The 15,458-nt window shown below is 44.9% G+C and overlaps 1 protein-coding gene across 3 annotated transcripts in view; it reads right to left on the bottom strand.

Moving 5' to 3' along the window:
- Window positions 1–225: 225 nt before the first annotated feature.
- LOC115130373 (zinc finger E-box-binding homeobox 2-like) overlaps window positions 226–15,458 on the bottom strand; it is a 78,262-nt gene continuing 63,029 nt past the window's right edge. The window contains exons 4-9 of one of the 3 annotated variants that reach the window (XM_029661460.2): window positions 10,540–10,737; window positions 10,036–10,250; window positions 7,139–7,247; window positions 4,733–6,768; window positions 4,091–4,268; window positions 226–2,308 (exon numbers count right to left, since the gene is read on the bottom strand). In XM_029661460.2, coding sequence (XP_029517320.1) covers window positions 1,722–2,308; window positions 4,091–4,268; window positions 4,733–6,768; window positions 7,139–7,247; window positions 10,036–10,250; window positions 10,540–10,737 — 3,323 coding nt within the window. In that variant the 3' untranslated portion in view covers window positions 226–1,721. Of the gene's footprint in view, window positions 2,367–4,090; window positions 4,269–4,732; window positions 6,769–7,138; window positions 7,248–10,035; window positions 10,251–10,539; window positions 10,738–15,458 lie in introns of all 3 variants that reach the window. The other 2 variants (XM_029661469.2, XM_065019139.1) reach the window with 2 other exon arrangements.

Genomic DNA, 15,458 nt, shown 5'->3' with positions numbered 1-15,458 from the left:
GCATGGTAGCCAGGGCACTAAAACAGGGGAGAAGTTGAGCCTTGCACTTCAACGCTCTAAGTTGTAGTGGGAAAAAACCCAGTATGCTGTTCTGCATCTACGTCATATCGCTGAGTTTACCTAATACAAATTCTATAGAGATGAGACTGCTACAGGCCTACTCCTAAATGTTTGCAAGTATAAATGATCACTGTTAGATTGATAATAAAAAATAAGTAATTCAAGTACAAGAAGAATAACACAGCTTTATTCAAATTTATTTTGGCTACATTTATTCGAGGTCATTTCCAAGAGAAATAAAAAATTCAATAATAGCCTACTTAAGACATTTTTAGGAATTTTCCATCAACACTCCCTCTATCTTAATCTCTTTACCTGGATGACTAAAGTGGATTTTTTTATTGTCAAAAAATACAGTGTTTTCACAATATTGTATCAAAAGTTCCCGAAATTTCGAATTTCCAGTAGTTTAAAGGAAATAAAATGATAAGAACAAAATTGACAATTTTAACAATGACTGTTTTTCCAAATACCATAGAGTGCTCTCTATTGATGATTTTCTCCAATAGTCAATGACAGAATCCTTTACTAAAATATATTTGTTGAGGAACTATAATACTGTACACTACAGTATGAAATAAATACAATTAGGAAATATAAAATGAGTCACATAAATAAAATGGCAATCTTAAAATTTGATTGAAATGTAATTTATGCTTGGGAAAAAAAATCTACAAAAACAAAAGTAATGCTGAAAAAAGGTAATGAAAAATACATCAAATTGCACAAACATGTAAACTAACGAACTGCTGTCTCTATCGATGCTAATACTGACATAGGTACTTTGAAAAACTAGGTGAAATATTGATTTAATACTGAAGCCAGAGCAAAGATAATACAAGTAAACTCTGATTTTTACACTGTACAGGGATGGCACTTGCAGAAACGCACAGGTGAAAAGGTTTGCATATAAGGCTTTCTCTTGAGAAAATAAAACATACTAAGTCTCTTGTCTGTCATATGGAGCCCTTCGTATTTCACAATTCTCTATTTCATTCTGTCATTTCATTCCAGTCCATTTTAAGACAAAATCACACAGGTTTAAAGTTTCCTTCACATAAAGACATAAAATGGTGTGGTTAGTTTGCTGAGCAAAAGGGAGGGTAGAACCAAGGACATCACAGTAAGTAGTAGACAAAGTACAACACTGACGGACTGCTACCAAGTCTTCAAGCACGGTATAAATATACATAGGGTTTTTTAAATAGTTTTTTATTGTTTTTTTGTAGTGATTAAAGGGGCAGAGTGCAATTTCCTGGTTTGGGGTATGAACACAATAAAACACAAGGGTTAACAACATTATAGCACCACACACCTTTTAGGCCTTATTTAACACTGTACATTAAAGACAGCTTCATTTCATTTGTTTATTATAATCATAATCATTATTACATCATAATGTTGATTCTTAAATAATCCCACCCAGTTTGTCATCTCAACTCTGATGTTGGCAGTCAGTCACCACATTCCATGAGTCCATCATTATGAGCTTCTGAGAAGCTACAAGTTGCTTGACTTAGCCACTGCAGTGCCCTTCTGAAAACAAAGCAAGTTTCATGTTTGCTGGAAGAATGGGAAAAGGAAATGAAACAAACCATCACGACAAATATTTTCTGCAATATTTTTTGGGGACTGACTGCAGAATTGATTTAATCTGCTTCCTAATGGTCTGACTTGGTATCTCTTTTCCCTTCTGTTGAACTGTCATCCATCGAATGCGTTGCACCTTTCCCCTCGTCATCCCTCGCTGTGTCCATCCTTCCGTCACCCTCGTCCTCTCCTTCCCTGCAACTTCCCGCCTCTCGTCTGTCTGTCACCTCCTCATACGTCTCGTCCACTTCCCTCTGTCCGCGTCCTCCCCTCATTCCTCCTTCCGTGCCATCCCTCAGGATGGTGTCGCCCCCGTCCTCCAGCTGGTCCTCGGGGTCTGAGTAGCCCAACGGCCCCAGACCCTGTAGGTAGGCCCTCCTCATCAGTAGCTCTGTGGGCTCCATGGGGCCCTGGCCCTTGTCCCAGGCTTCCCTCTCCTCCGCCTCCCTCTCAGCTGCCTCCCTCTCTTCGGCCTCCCTCTTGCAGTAGGAGTAGCGGTGGTTCATGTGCTGGGAGTAGGAGCCTGAGTGAGAGAAGCGCTTGCCACACTTGTCACATTGGTATGGCTTTTCTCCAGAGTGCAGGCGAGAGTGCTCGATGAGGTGGTGCTTATGTTTGAAGGCCTTCTTACAGATCGTGCACTGGTGTGGACGCTTTCCTGCGGAGACACAGGAGACAGGGGAGAGGAGGTGTTACTACAGTGTTACTATGGTCCCCTAGAAACACAGAAAAACACAAAGGGAAAATAAACAGTTATTCAGGAGAACAGACGCGTAGTACACATGTAAAATTAGAGTGAATTTAGTCTGACTTGACACAGAATGTATTGATCCTGTTATGTGCATACTGAGTGTAAAAGCATTGATATCATCATTACGGATTTCTTCATTCCCTCCATCATGGTGAAAATTATTATAGGACACAATAATGATAGGAATGAGTAATGTTGTGATGGTACAAATAAATACAAGTACATTTCTCAAATACATTTTAGAAAACAAAGCGTTAAAAGTAAACCTCAATTTATGGTTGACAATCTAACTTTAGAGCTAATTTTAGTTGCTGCTAGAAAACACGATGGGGAGTCAGGTGGAAATAAAACCCCTCACCACTCTATGATGGGCGGGGCCGGCGAGCAGCGAGCTAAGCCAGTGAACTCAGATGTTTCGAACACCAAGCAAGGTGAAACTGAAGCGCAGCCTGGCACCAGTGACAGCGTGTTCTCATGACATCATAGGTCCAGGTTAAAACGAGTAGGATTAGGCATCCTTCACGTGATGGTGTGACAGTTATATTTATAGGAGGAGGACCTTCACACCACTAGCCCCCTTTGCCCCTCTTCCCCGTCCCCGCAACATGCAGCTCCTCGCACTAAAGGTTTACTACAACTCAGCAGTGCTACCAGAAATATATTCCCTTCTATTAGACAAAATGGGCCTCTCAAATGCAAGTTCAATCGGCCCATATAATAGCACCCTTCCAAAGCACACATCCCACGCTCACATGCACAAACACCTCCCATCCTACGAAAGCCAATACACATAAAGTACACACAGGCGAGCAGCCACGCAACAGAATGTACATACACACACAGACACACACACAGGCGATTCCTATCCTCAGATAGCCTTGGAATGCCTGCGACATCATCCATAGTTGGCATACTTTAAGTGCCCCCCCCCCCCCTCGCCTTCCCCACCTCCCCTACAGTGGGACAAAAATAGAGGAGACAGAGAATTCCTCATGGGGCATTCCATTACAGGATGCTGAAAGAGAGGAGTCCCCAGGAGGAGAGGTCACATCTTTGAAGATAATTTTAAAAAATAACCAAACATGCCACACAGGCAAGCCTCCTATACGATCTGTCATTCTGTTAAATACCACCAGGGTCAACGCAGTAATTCTCGTCCCTGTCACTGAAGGCACAGTATATATACTGTATGTCCCTGTGTCTTAACATACTAGCGTGATCTTTAAAAAGACAGTCCCTCTTGAAGCAGAATGTTTGTTTCCAAAATGGCCACTGGTCCTGTTACTTCTGGAGACCATATGATGATGTCATTTAGAATGCCTGGAGTCAGAATGACTACCACTATGGTGTCTGTGATGAATGCAATGATGCTCACTTCTACTTTTACTGAATGTTTATGTAACTGCTTTCATATCCAAACAGCCCACTATTCCCAAACCCCTTCTCAATAAGAAAGGAACACGTTAAAGTTCATGGATCTGAACACATTATAATGGAAATTATGAAAGACGAGAGGAAAATAACAATTAAGATTGGTGGGGGGAAAAAATGACGTGATCAAGAAGGGAAAAAAAGAGAGAGAGGATGAAATAACAAAAAAGAACAGCTTTCAAATGACACAAAACATGGATGGGGACTGGCACAAAGGTAAAGAGGGAGGTTGAAAACAACTGTCCAAATGTTATATACCTGTGTGTTCATATTTGTGTCTTAGGAGGGAACTGGTCTTCTGGAATGTTTTGTCGCACAAGTCACACGCGTACATACCACTTTCTGTCTTCTTAATCTTCTTCCGGGAGAGGAGGGATTCGTCTGTCAGGTCCTCCAGGCCTGACAGATAGTCCACAGTGCCGTCCAATAGCTCCCCCTATGAGATGAGAGAGGCATATTGCTCAATTATTGGTAAGTAATCCACACCTGTCACCTAAAACAAAGACACCTTCTGCTCTGAGTTTGATCCCAAGTCTGGACAGGGCTTAGTCGTCGATCCGTACGACCTGTGTAAGACCCTTCTTACTGCCCAGGAGAGGAGACAATAAAAAGGGGAACATATGGGCTTTTTAAGTCTGTGTTGTGGATTTGATGTGTGGAGTGGACGCATATACAAAACAGACAGCCACAGTGCAAACTCATCTAATTACAGGAAATTATTTGACAAAAACACAACTTTAACATAATTTTTTTTAGTAATCTAAAACATTTAATTTGTTTGGTGTTGAGTGTAACTTTATCCATTAGATACTAATTTAAAAGGGCAAAATGTTTATTGTTAAGCTCTTACTAAAAATGGATTTAGTGAATGGACCTGAAACCACAAAAGGGCTTGCTTACCTGGAAACCTGGTTTCCGTTGGTACTTCCTCGACCTCTGTTGCATTTCAGCGAATGTAGCCGCCCCAGTTGCATAAGTGTAGGCCATGTGGGGAAGGAAGCTCATTGGATCCAGCCCTGGGTATGGCCTCAGTCCTGGGATGCTGGCCTGGGCCTGCATGAAGCTAGGCGGGGGGAATGCTCCATGTGGGGGCAGAGATGTGTACATGTGACCACCACCAAAGGGGTTGATGCCAAAGATGGGGCTGACACTCTTCTCCATCTGGTGTCCGCGGTTGCCTCTGTTGTCTCTCTCCGAGCCCAGGAATTCCTTCTTGATGTGGGCCAAGTCCATGGGCTCAGTACCCTGCTCCCGGCTGGAATGGTGGTGGTCACCGTTGCAGTCTGAGACGTAGCCGTTTGGTTCGGACCTCTTTTCTCCCAGTGAGATGCTGTTGCTCATCATGTGTTTTGGCAGAGAAAGGTCCAACGGTGCGTCCCCCCCATGGCCATCCCCTTCAGAGGCCAGGCTGTTTGGAGTGTACGAGCTGCTCTGGGAGTTTTTAGAAGAAGTGGAGGAGAGATTTAGAGGAGATGGAGTTCTGCTTCTAAGTTGGTTCAAGGAGTCTAGTGGTTTGTCACCCGTCTGCCTGTTTGCTGTAAACTGGTTGGCCTCTGAGTGTCTGTGGAGAGCGTCACGGTCACCGTTGGTGTTGCCACCGTGTAAATCAGCGAGTGCCATGATACGGTCCACGTGTTGCGCCGTGGACATTGGTGACCTGGTTAGCCTGTGGTGCCTGCGCTCCTCTGCACTGCTCCGCTCTGGCGGCGGTGACTGCTTCCTGGGGTTGGTATTGCCCTTGTTGTGTTGTTGTTGTTGCTGCTGATTCTTCCACTGGGAGAACCACTCCTTGACGAACTCCTGCGGAAGGCCGACTGCGATGGAGATCTTCAGCAACTCCTCTGAGTTGGGTTCTGTGTTCATGGCGAAGTAGGCCTTGAGCACTGACATGTGGTCCTTGAAGGGGTTGGCGGGGCTGGTGGCGCCCCTCTCTGAAAGAGAGGACAGCAGGGAGGCCTGCTGGTCTGAGGGGAACACTCCCCTGTGGCTGAGAGACACGTCCTCGCTGGGCTGAAGGTGGTTGATCTCCTCGTTCTTCTTACACAGGTAGCGCTCATGTTGGTGCAGTGGGATGGGCCCTGGGAAGGTCTCCTTGCAGAACTGGCAGGAGAACGGCAGGAATGGAACCAGGTGGCTTTCGTGGTGCGACTTGTCCTCACGATCCATCGAGTGGTTGAGCCTCTCCTTCTTTATGTTCATGTTGATCTGCCTCTTGGAGTCATCGATCAGGCTCTTGGCCTCGTTCACCTTCTCCAGGGTGTAGTCGATGATGCTCTTGGTGGGGCTGCCATGGCCCACCGCCTGGAAGCTGGCACGCGGAGAGGACAAGGCCAGCTTCTGTTCCTCCATCTGAGCCCCCAGCTCCTTCATATAGGCCCTGAGCTTGGAGATCTCCTCCGGGTTCCCATCCATCTTCTGCCGACACACCGTGTTGTCCACAATCTGGAGGACCTTCTGTACCTCGCTCAGGTTGTTCCCCAGGGACCCGTATCCCAGCAGGGGCAGGTCCAACCCCATTCCACCCAGGTGCTGCAGGGGGCTCTGGGATGAGCTGTGGACCCCCAGGGGGCTGCCTCCTCTGCAGGCTCCATTCATGTAGCCCCCTGGTCCTCCGACGCCATACTGGGAGGCCATCAGTAGCCGGTAGTCGTTTAAGTCCATTGGCTCTGCCTTGATGTCCAGGTGGCCCTGCTGGTCTTGGAGCCCCATGGGGCGGCCGTTCTCCAGCTTGTGGCGGAGCAGAGCCAGGGCGGGGCTTCCCGGGGAGGAGGCGGTGGAGTTAGGGGAGGAGCCATCCTTGGCGTTGCCTCCTCCATTACTTACTCGTCCATTGACGGAGAACAGACCGACACACTTCTTGCTGCTGATGTGGGAACTGTAGGAGCCGGAGTGGGAGAAACGCTTCTTGCAGTTGGAGCACTCGTATGGTTTCTCGCCTATAAACCATAAACAGGTACATGAATCTCAAGTTACTCCATTTTGAATGCTTGCAATTGGCTGGTAGTGAAATAGCTGAAGATTTCTTTCAGTGTGAAAATTTGAATTTCTATTTCTATTACACGTCTATTCAACTCTTGTCTTCTTGAGCTATGGCCTCATCCATATGGCGGAGTTAGTCAGTTATAAAACAGGTCTGAAACAGTGAGCTATTATAAAACAGAATGACTCATTTACTGACAGAGGCCAAAAAGGAACATTATCAATTTTACTCTTATGGCATGAGCCCTCTCTGTCATCTAGCCACAGTCACATGAATACATTTTAAAATGGTGGGCTGATGCCGGCTTGACTCATTTTAGTACCTACCGCTGTGAATGCGAAGATGCTCCTTCAAGTGATGCTTGTATTTGAAGGCTTTTCCACACTCAGTGCATTTGAACTTGCGATTGCCGGCCCCTTCACTCAGCAGCTGGGGCTGTGGAGGAGATAGAAAAGAGAGTTTTCACATCAGTGCCACCTAAAAGTGTTGTGTAAGTGTGGGAGTCACAAATGAACCAGGCACTGGGCGAGATTTCAAGGTAGCTGGCCTTGAGAAGGAATGTAAATGAATTTGTCGTAGCTTCAACGGTAGGCTACCTGGCAACACAATAACCCTCCGTCACAAACGTTAACTACATCTAACTGCATAAGTCTTTTTTAGGGTTTTACATCTGAAATGGTTTAATAAAAATGATGAAGCGTGCAAGGAACTCATAAATCGATTTTGAGAATAGTGTGTGGGTTGGGTTTTTGTGTTCTGTTCAAAGGTAACTGTTTAGGTGCATTTCCTGAAATTCAAATGAGTGCAGATAACAAATAAAAACAGCATGTAGAGAGATAAAGCCCCCACAAAGACCTTTATGAGAAAGATGTGGGAGGTTTTCATGGTACAATTTCAATGTCAAAAAAATCCCTTTTCACTAATGCTTGCTGAAGAATCTATATATCGGTGTGTGTTATTGTGTTTGTGTATGTGTGTATGTATGGCAGCAGGTGACATTTCAGGTTAGAGCATGTGATTAGAGTTAGACTACTGAATGTGGCTTGAAGGGGACTACATTGTGAAAATGCTAGCGATCTGAAAAAATGGGGCCAATGACTGATGTGGTAGAACCTGCCTTCATAGCCAAATGTGTGAACAATTACCCCAAGCTAAAAATAAATTCCATTGCACACAGAGGATAAGCAGAGTAGCACAATTCACATGTTTGCACCAATAGCACTCAGTAGCACTCAAATGGAAATCCCTCCACAGTCCGGTGCACTAAGGTAGCCTAGTCATAATGACCTTCCATAAGATCCTTTCTTTAACTCTTTTAACTGGAGAGGAAGTACAGAACTAAACAAACACTTAAAGTCATTTGAGGATTATGATACTCCAGATCACTGGGGGAAATACCATCTGCTCTTATTTAAGCCAGTCTGAAGAGGGGGGGGGGGGTCTCCGGGAGGAAGGAGGGTGCTTATTTAAGGAAATCTGACTATTATCACCACTATAATTGGACAATTGTAATGATTCCACTGCTTATTTGTCCGTCAGAAGAGACAGTTGTAGGTTCTGCTTTATGACAGAAACAAAGGCCTATACTTTTGGTTTTTGGTCTTTATGTTTACAAATTGCTGGTTGTAAATGGTTGTACTTGTACTGATTCCCTGGTTAAAATCAAAATACAAAATTAAATACAACTTTATCCATCACACGAATTGGTAAACAACAGGTGTAGACTAACAATGAAAAGCTTACTGATGGGCCCAAACAACGCAGAGAGAAAGACAATAGAGAAATAGAAAAATGAAACACGTATTTAAAAAAAGTAATATTTAAATACACAATCAGTAACTGTCACACCATGATCTGGTTCACCTGTCCTTGTGATTGTCTCCACCCCCCTCCAGGTGTCGTTTATTATCCCCGGTGTATATATATCTCTGTGCTTCCTGTCTCTGTGCCAGTTCATCTGGTTTGACAAGACAACCAGTGGTTTTCCTTGCGCCGATCTTTTCCAGTCTCCGTTTGTTTCTAATCCTCCTGGTTTCAACCCTTGCCTGTCCTGACGCCGAACCCGCCTGCCTGACCACTCTGCATGTTCTGACTACCAGCCTGCCTATCCCCTTGTACTGTTTTGGACTCAGATCTGATTTCTGACCCCTGCCTGGCCTGACCTCGAGACTGCCTATCGTCTGGTGCTGTTTGGACTCTGACCTGGTTTATGAACTCTCGCCTGTCCCCGACCTGCCTTTGCCTCCTCGCTTTATTAGAATAAATATTGTAGCTCTGCCATCTGCCTCGTGTTTGCATTTGCGTCTCGCCTTGTGCCCTTATAGTAACGTTTACTAGGCTATATACACGGGGTACCAGTACCAAGTCGACATGCAGGGGTACGAGGTAATTGTGGTAGACATGTACAAATAACTAGGAATAAAGTGACAGTGCTGCTACTGTTTACCTATCTATAAAACTGGTACTTAGTAAACGCTATGCTCAGTGAAAGAACTGCGTATTGAACCATAGGAAATGGTCCAAATCTCTGCTACTATGTATGAGTGCTCATTTCTAATCAAATCTGGTCCACTTCTAGCAACAGCTGATGTAAAAAGTCAGATGGCCTGAGGAAGGCAATATGCTAGCACATCCCACGCAGGCCTCACTAAAGAAAGACGCAACACAATGCAGCTGTGAACAAGCTGTGTGGGGGTCTGAGGCAGTGTGGGGGTCTGAAGCAGGGTGGGGGTCTGATGCAGTGTGGGGGTCTGATGTAGTGTGGGGGTCTGAAGCTGTGTGGGGGTCTGAAGCTGTGTGGGGGTCTGAAGCAGTGTGGGGGTCTGATGTAGTGTGGGGGTCTGAAGCTGTGTGGGGGTCTGAAGTAACTTGTTTAATGTGAGAGGAGTAGAGGATGACAGGAAGAGGAAAGGAGAATACTAATTCACTCAAGAGAATATGATTCTCCATGCAGAAGAAAAGAGCATCCAGTCACCATGAGGAAGCCATTAAAGCCATTATAATTAACACAAATCTTAAAAGGAAAAATAAATTAGTAAAGGGCAGTGACCTAAAATGATACTGTGTGTTTCACCCAGATCGTTGAACGACCCACACAACGACACAACAGTGTGAAGGAGATGAGATGAGGAAAGAAAATAGTAAAAGAAAAACAGAAAAACATCACCCCCCTGTCTGTCTGTCTGTCTGTCTGTCTGTCTGTCTGTCTGTCTGTCTGTCTTACCTGATCGATCCCTGGCTTGTGCATGGCCATATGTCTCTCCAGCAGTGTTCGGTGTGAGAAGGTCTCGCTGCACAGTGGGCAGGGTATGCTCTCCTCATTCTTCTCATGGCGGTACTTGATGTGCTCCTTGAGCGATGTCAGCCGCTTGTAGCCCCGGTCGCAGTAAGGACAGGTCAACAGTTGGGTGAAAGCATCTGGAGTCCCAGGTGACAGTTCTGTATAGGGGAAAGGAGGAGGCGTTGTCATAAGGTCAGCCAGTAGACCTTGATGGGCAGTATGCCCAGGTTGTAAACAGAGGAAGTACAACAAGCAACATGATTATCTCTGCTTCACAAAGACTCTATGTAGAGTCACCATCAGCTTACACTTAAACACAGACTACCCATAAAAGTCTGTCAGTAACACTATTGGGGACAAAGGCACAGGGTGGAAGGCCTTTAAAGCAGCTTCTGAGACTGCAAATAATCAGAGATTAACTGTCAAATGGATTTTATGGATTCTCACCGTTTTCGTTTTCGTCTTGCCCAATGGTTTCGGGAGTTCCGAGTCGTGTCACTTCCTCTGGGGCTTCTGGGTAAATGATGGCGGTGTCGCCACGCTGGAGGTATTCAGCGATGCTGGCCGAGAGGCCGTCACTCTCCTCCAGTTTACTACACTTAGTGAAGTAGTCGTCAAGCTCTGACACCCCATCCATTCCATTAACTGTATAAGATGAGGAGGAGGATGGAGAGGGGGAGGAGGAGGAGGAGGGGAGGGGGAGGGAGAGGGGGAGGAGGAGGATGAAATGAGGATGGAGAGGGGAGGAGGAGCAGGAGGAGGAGGAGGAGATGGGGGAGGAGGAGGAGATGAGGATGGAGAGGGAGGAGGAGGGGGGAGGAGGAGGAGATTGGGAGGAAGATGGAGAGGGGGAGGAGGAGGAGATGGGGAGGAGGATGGAGGGGGGGGAGGAGGAGGAGAGGAGGAGGAGGATGGAGAGGGGGAGGAGGAGGAGGAGGAGAGGGGGAGGAGGAGGAGATGAGGATGGAGAGGGGGAGGAGGAGGGGAGGAGGAGGAGATTGGGAGGAAGATGGAGAGGGGGATGAGGAGGAGATGGGGAGGAGGATGGAGAGGGGGAGGAGAGGGGGAGGAGGAGGAGAGGAGGATGAGGATGGAGAGGGGGAGGAGGAGGAGGAGGAGAGGGGGAGGAGGAGGAGATGAGGAGGAGGAGGAGAGGGGGAGGAGGAGGAGATGAGGAGGAGGATGGAGAGGAGGAGGAGGAGGAGAGGGAGAGTTAGAGAAGAAGAGAGAGGAAGACAAATGAGAACATTGGTCGGTCTCCATTCTCCTTCCCCCATTTTGAGATGTGCTGCACAGCTACATTATATTGGCCACACAGGGAAACAGACTGGTCTCTAAATGTGATGAAGGACACTGGGGGAGGGAAGCATTAAGCCACTACTTAGAGGGGAGTATACATTTAAGTTACCGATAATGATGCCATGTAATGGCCTCGACAAAGAAAAATAAGAGATAATTTCATCATTAAGTGATGTTCACAACCCATTTTAAAGCTTTTAGACATTTTAACTTAAATATTTCCTAGTGTAACAGGTAATTGGTTTAAGTTGCAATTAGATTTTCTGGTTTACAGATCTCACTTAGAATTCTCTCTCTACATAATTTAAAGCAGAGATTTGATTATGAGTAAGAAGATGTGAGGCTATATCTGCCAAACAGTCAGTGTAGGTGTAATGGTACATCAGGTGTCTAATGTATTCATCAGCTGATTTAACAAATCAGGGCAGTTAGTGTGGCTACATTTATTTGTCTTAGGATCAATACTGTTTGCTATTGGCTTATGTGTTGTCTGCAGCTGTGACACAGATACTGTGTATATTTTTGTTGTTGAAAATATCCTTAAAACGAAGGACACTGAACTGTCCCCAAGAGGCTTGGATCCCTTGAAGTTACGTTAGGCAAGATTGTGTTGATAAAAATGCTTAACTGCAAAGACATTGTGATTCACTGCCAGGACAAACTACAATTTTAAACCAATTTGAAAGTACATGAATCAAACAAATGAGATTTAGGTCAAAATTCAATTTTGTAGCTAGATGTGATTTGTGCTGCGCTCTCACTCAACCTGCAAATGTTTGCTTTGCATTGTCTCTCGTGGCCCTTGACTGTGTGTTTGTGTTTCCTATTAGGTATATCACCTGCTGCAAGGGGTTATAATCATGTCTCTTCCTAGTGTGTTATATATATATACTTTTCTTTTCTTTTAGGGGGTAGTTCAGTTTTAATATTGCAGATAGATTGTAGCTTCCATCAATGTATGTGTCTGCATCATTTCCAATCCCCCATATATTTTTTTGCAAATATATATACTGGGCTCCTGAGTGGCGCAGCGGTCTAAGGCAATGCATCTCAGTGCCAGAGGCGTCACTACAGACCCTGGTTCGATTGCAGGCTGTATCACAACCGGCCGTGATTGGGAGTCCCATAGGGCAGCACACATTTGTCCAGCGTCGTCCGGGGTAGGTCGTCATTGTAAATAAAAATGTATTCTTAACTGACTTCCCTAGTTAAATAAAAGTTCAATAAAGAGGGTGGCTGTGGCTATCACAGCACTCAATAAACTGAAGTATGACCATGGTTTAACACTCGAGGCAAAGTCAACTAGAATGCACATGCTACCCTGACAATTCAGTTAAGTACCTCTTTCCATTCATTCACGGCATGTAATATGAATGTATTTTCCTGATAATGAGGGACAGGCAGGCGAGGGGTGTACATATACTGTACCCATTGTGTTTGTTCCTCTTGGCCCCAGTCATGTGACTCCTCAACAGGAGTCACAAGAATCATACGCTTTCCCTCTTCAAAGGAGGGATATACAACACCCCTGCCTGCAAGCTGCAGCAGGGTAGGGGGCAGCCAGATTCACCCCCCCCCCTCTTTCACTTACAGCAGGTTACTTTTCAAAACTTCCTTCCTCATGAGCAATGTGTCATACAGGAACCTGATACTGTGCCTTTTTATACCAAAATAGTCTTGCTATGAGTCAAATGAGTCACAAGGTACTATGCACAACCTATTGAGAACATGTTAACATAGGATCAATGTTTATAGTCGATTGGCAGCTACCTTCAACAAAGGTAGAATGTATGGGAATTAGCAGGTAGCTATCCTACTTCAATTTCTAAATATTGTGGATGAAAACTATTTTCTTTCTCATAATTCCAAGATGAAATGTAATCAAGAAGTGAGGTCTCACACTTCTCCCCACAATGTTTTGCACCAGCACCACGCAGATAAAATGGTGGTGCTGCATGTTTCAGAGAACAACTGCAAACATGCATGCCTCTCCTGATGGGGAAAGCAAGTGTTGCTTCCCTTCGCCTCAACTTCAGAATCACTGCCAGACTTTACAGAATGAGTTTCATTCAGCCAACATGGGGCTTTTTGTGGGTTCCAGGCCTCAGAGTAAGGACAAAGACATGTGAGTCACGCCCTGTGTCTGTCGTAGAATCTAGACACTGTTCTCAAGTTTCATTCTATTTTCAGTAGGTCCCTCCTTCACTACACTTACAGTACTACTTGCACTGTATATGAAATCTGAAATATAAAATGGAGGCTCTTTGTGTTTTTCACTCAGTTGTCTTTTTTTCCCTAGAGAGGCAGAGGCAAGGTGGCGTGTACAGTAAATGAGCATTTCTGTTATTTTTTGTGGTAAATCTTGATTCGATCCTTTGTGCATTCTCGATGTGACTCAGTACCTTGAAGTGACACCCGAGTCTTTTACATCTGTGTCCTGAGTGAAATGAATATAACAAATATGTGGGTTGTCTATCTCTCATCTTTCATCAGTTTACATATAAATGTCAAATGCCAGTTGAATTCAAATCAAATCATTCGGCAAATAGCTAGGTTAGCATTAGCTATAATGGACTGTAGCAGATGTGCTAATCTGGCATTGATTTCTTTTTACAGCTTTCTTATAATGATCATGATAATAATGATTCTATACACATATGCTCCCCATATCAAGGCTCTTTTCATTTACATTTCGGGGCGACAGGGTAGCCTAGTGGTTAGAGCGTTGGACTAGTAACCGGAAGGTTGCGAGTTCAAACCCCCGAGCTGACAAGGTTGTTCTGCCCCTGAACAGGCAGTTAACCCACTGTTCCCAGGCCGTCATTGAAAATGAGAATTTGTTCTGAACTGACTTGCCTGGTAAAATAAAATAAATAAATAAATTTGGACCGGGTTCAAATTTTCTAAAACTATTTCCCAGTCCCTCATATTTCCCAATTCAGCAGCGCAGCTCACCACCAAGTCATTAACAGAGACGGATAGTCAACGCAGGTCCATTTAAAAAAACTGGGTGTCTCGCATGAGTTTTTCTCTGCACTCTGTATCTGTCAGGCGGCCACAGAATGGGGGGCCTATTAAGCATGTAAATGGGCGTCATAAAGCTCCGAATTTCATTTAGGGATGTTAATGAGTCCTGCAAAAGCCTGGCTCCCTCTTTAACAATCCCGTTTGGCTTCTAATTAAAAGTATTTGTCTTTGCGGCCCTGGCGACACCAGTGGTCCTGTCACTGATGCAGATGAGTTGCAAGGAGAGGGGGGAATGGAGAGGGAGCAAAAGAGAAAGAGAGAGAGGGTGGGTTGACAGGTTTTAGATGCGCTACTTGCTTATCATTGGTAGCTCTGCCTGTATGCGGGAGTTAGAGGCTCCGTTGGGCACAGCCCACTAAACTGAGTCTAATTATAAGAGTTACAATTATGGGTCAATGAGAATGAAAGGCTGGCTGTTTCACAGCGTTTCATATATTGAACTAAAATATTGTGACATTCTCCTCTGCCGAGACCTTGACAATATTGAAGTGTTTGGAGTTGCCTTTATTCCTCTGAATGTGAAACCAATGAGGAGACAATGCTTTTACCGAGCCAAGACAACAGAGAGAGAAACATTGATGAGACAGTGCTTTAACAAAACCAAGACAAAAGAGAGAAGGAAAGAGGGGAAAGAGAACGGTCAGAGGTCAGAGGTCCTAGAGAGTGTGAACAGTCATACAGAGATGAGTATGGGAGCGAGGGAGGTGGTTTTGCGATGTGAGCCTGTAAAGCAGCTAAAGTGCTGACTGTATTTCAGCAGCAACACGTCTCACTAGAATAGAGCACTGTGTTAATCTTTACAATCTCCTGTCAACCTCACAGAGATCCGGAAATTGAAAAAATAGACAGAGTAGAGAACAAAGCCATTTCCCAGGCTCCAACTATTTTAGCAGAAACTGAAGAGGTGAATATACTGTATTATTATGAGTTCTGTAATTGATATACATAAGTGAGGTGTGTTGATTGATTTACTGTCAAAGCACTTTGTAAAAAAAAAGGCTGATGTAAAAAAAGGGTTAAATACAGTAAATGCATTGGAT

This window comes from Oncorhynchus nerka, linkage group LG1, assembly GCF_034236695.1.
Source record: "Oncorhynchus nerka isolate Pitt River linkage group LG1, Oner_Uvic_2.0, whole genome shotgun sequence".
Taxonomy (NCBI): Eukaryota; Metazoa; Chordata; class Actinopteri; order Salmoniformes; family Salmonidae; genus Oncorhynchus; species Oncorhynchus nerka.
The sequence above is the reverse complement of the archived record's forward strand: the minus strand, read 5'-3'. Positions and strand labels throughout refer to the sequence as shown.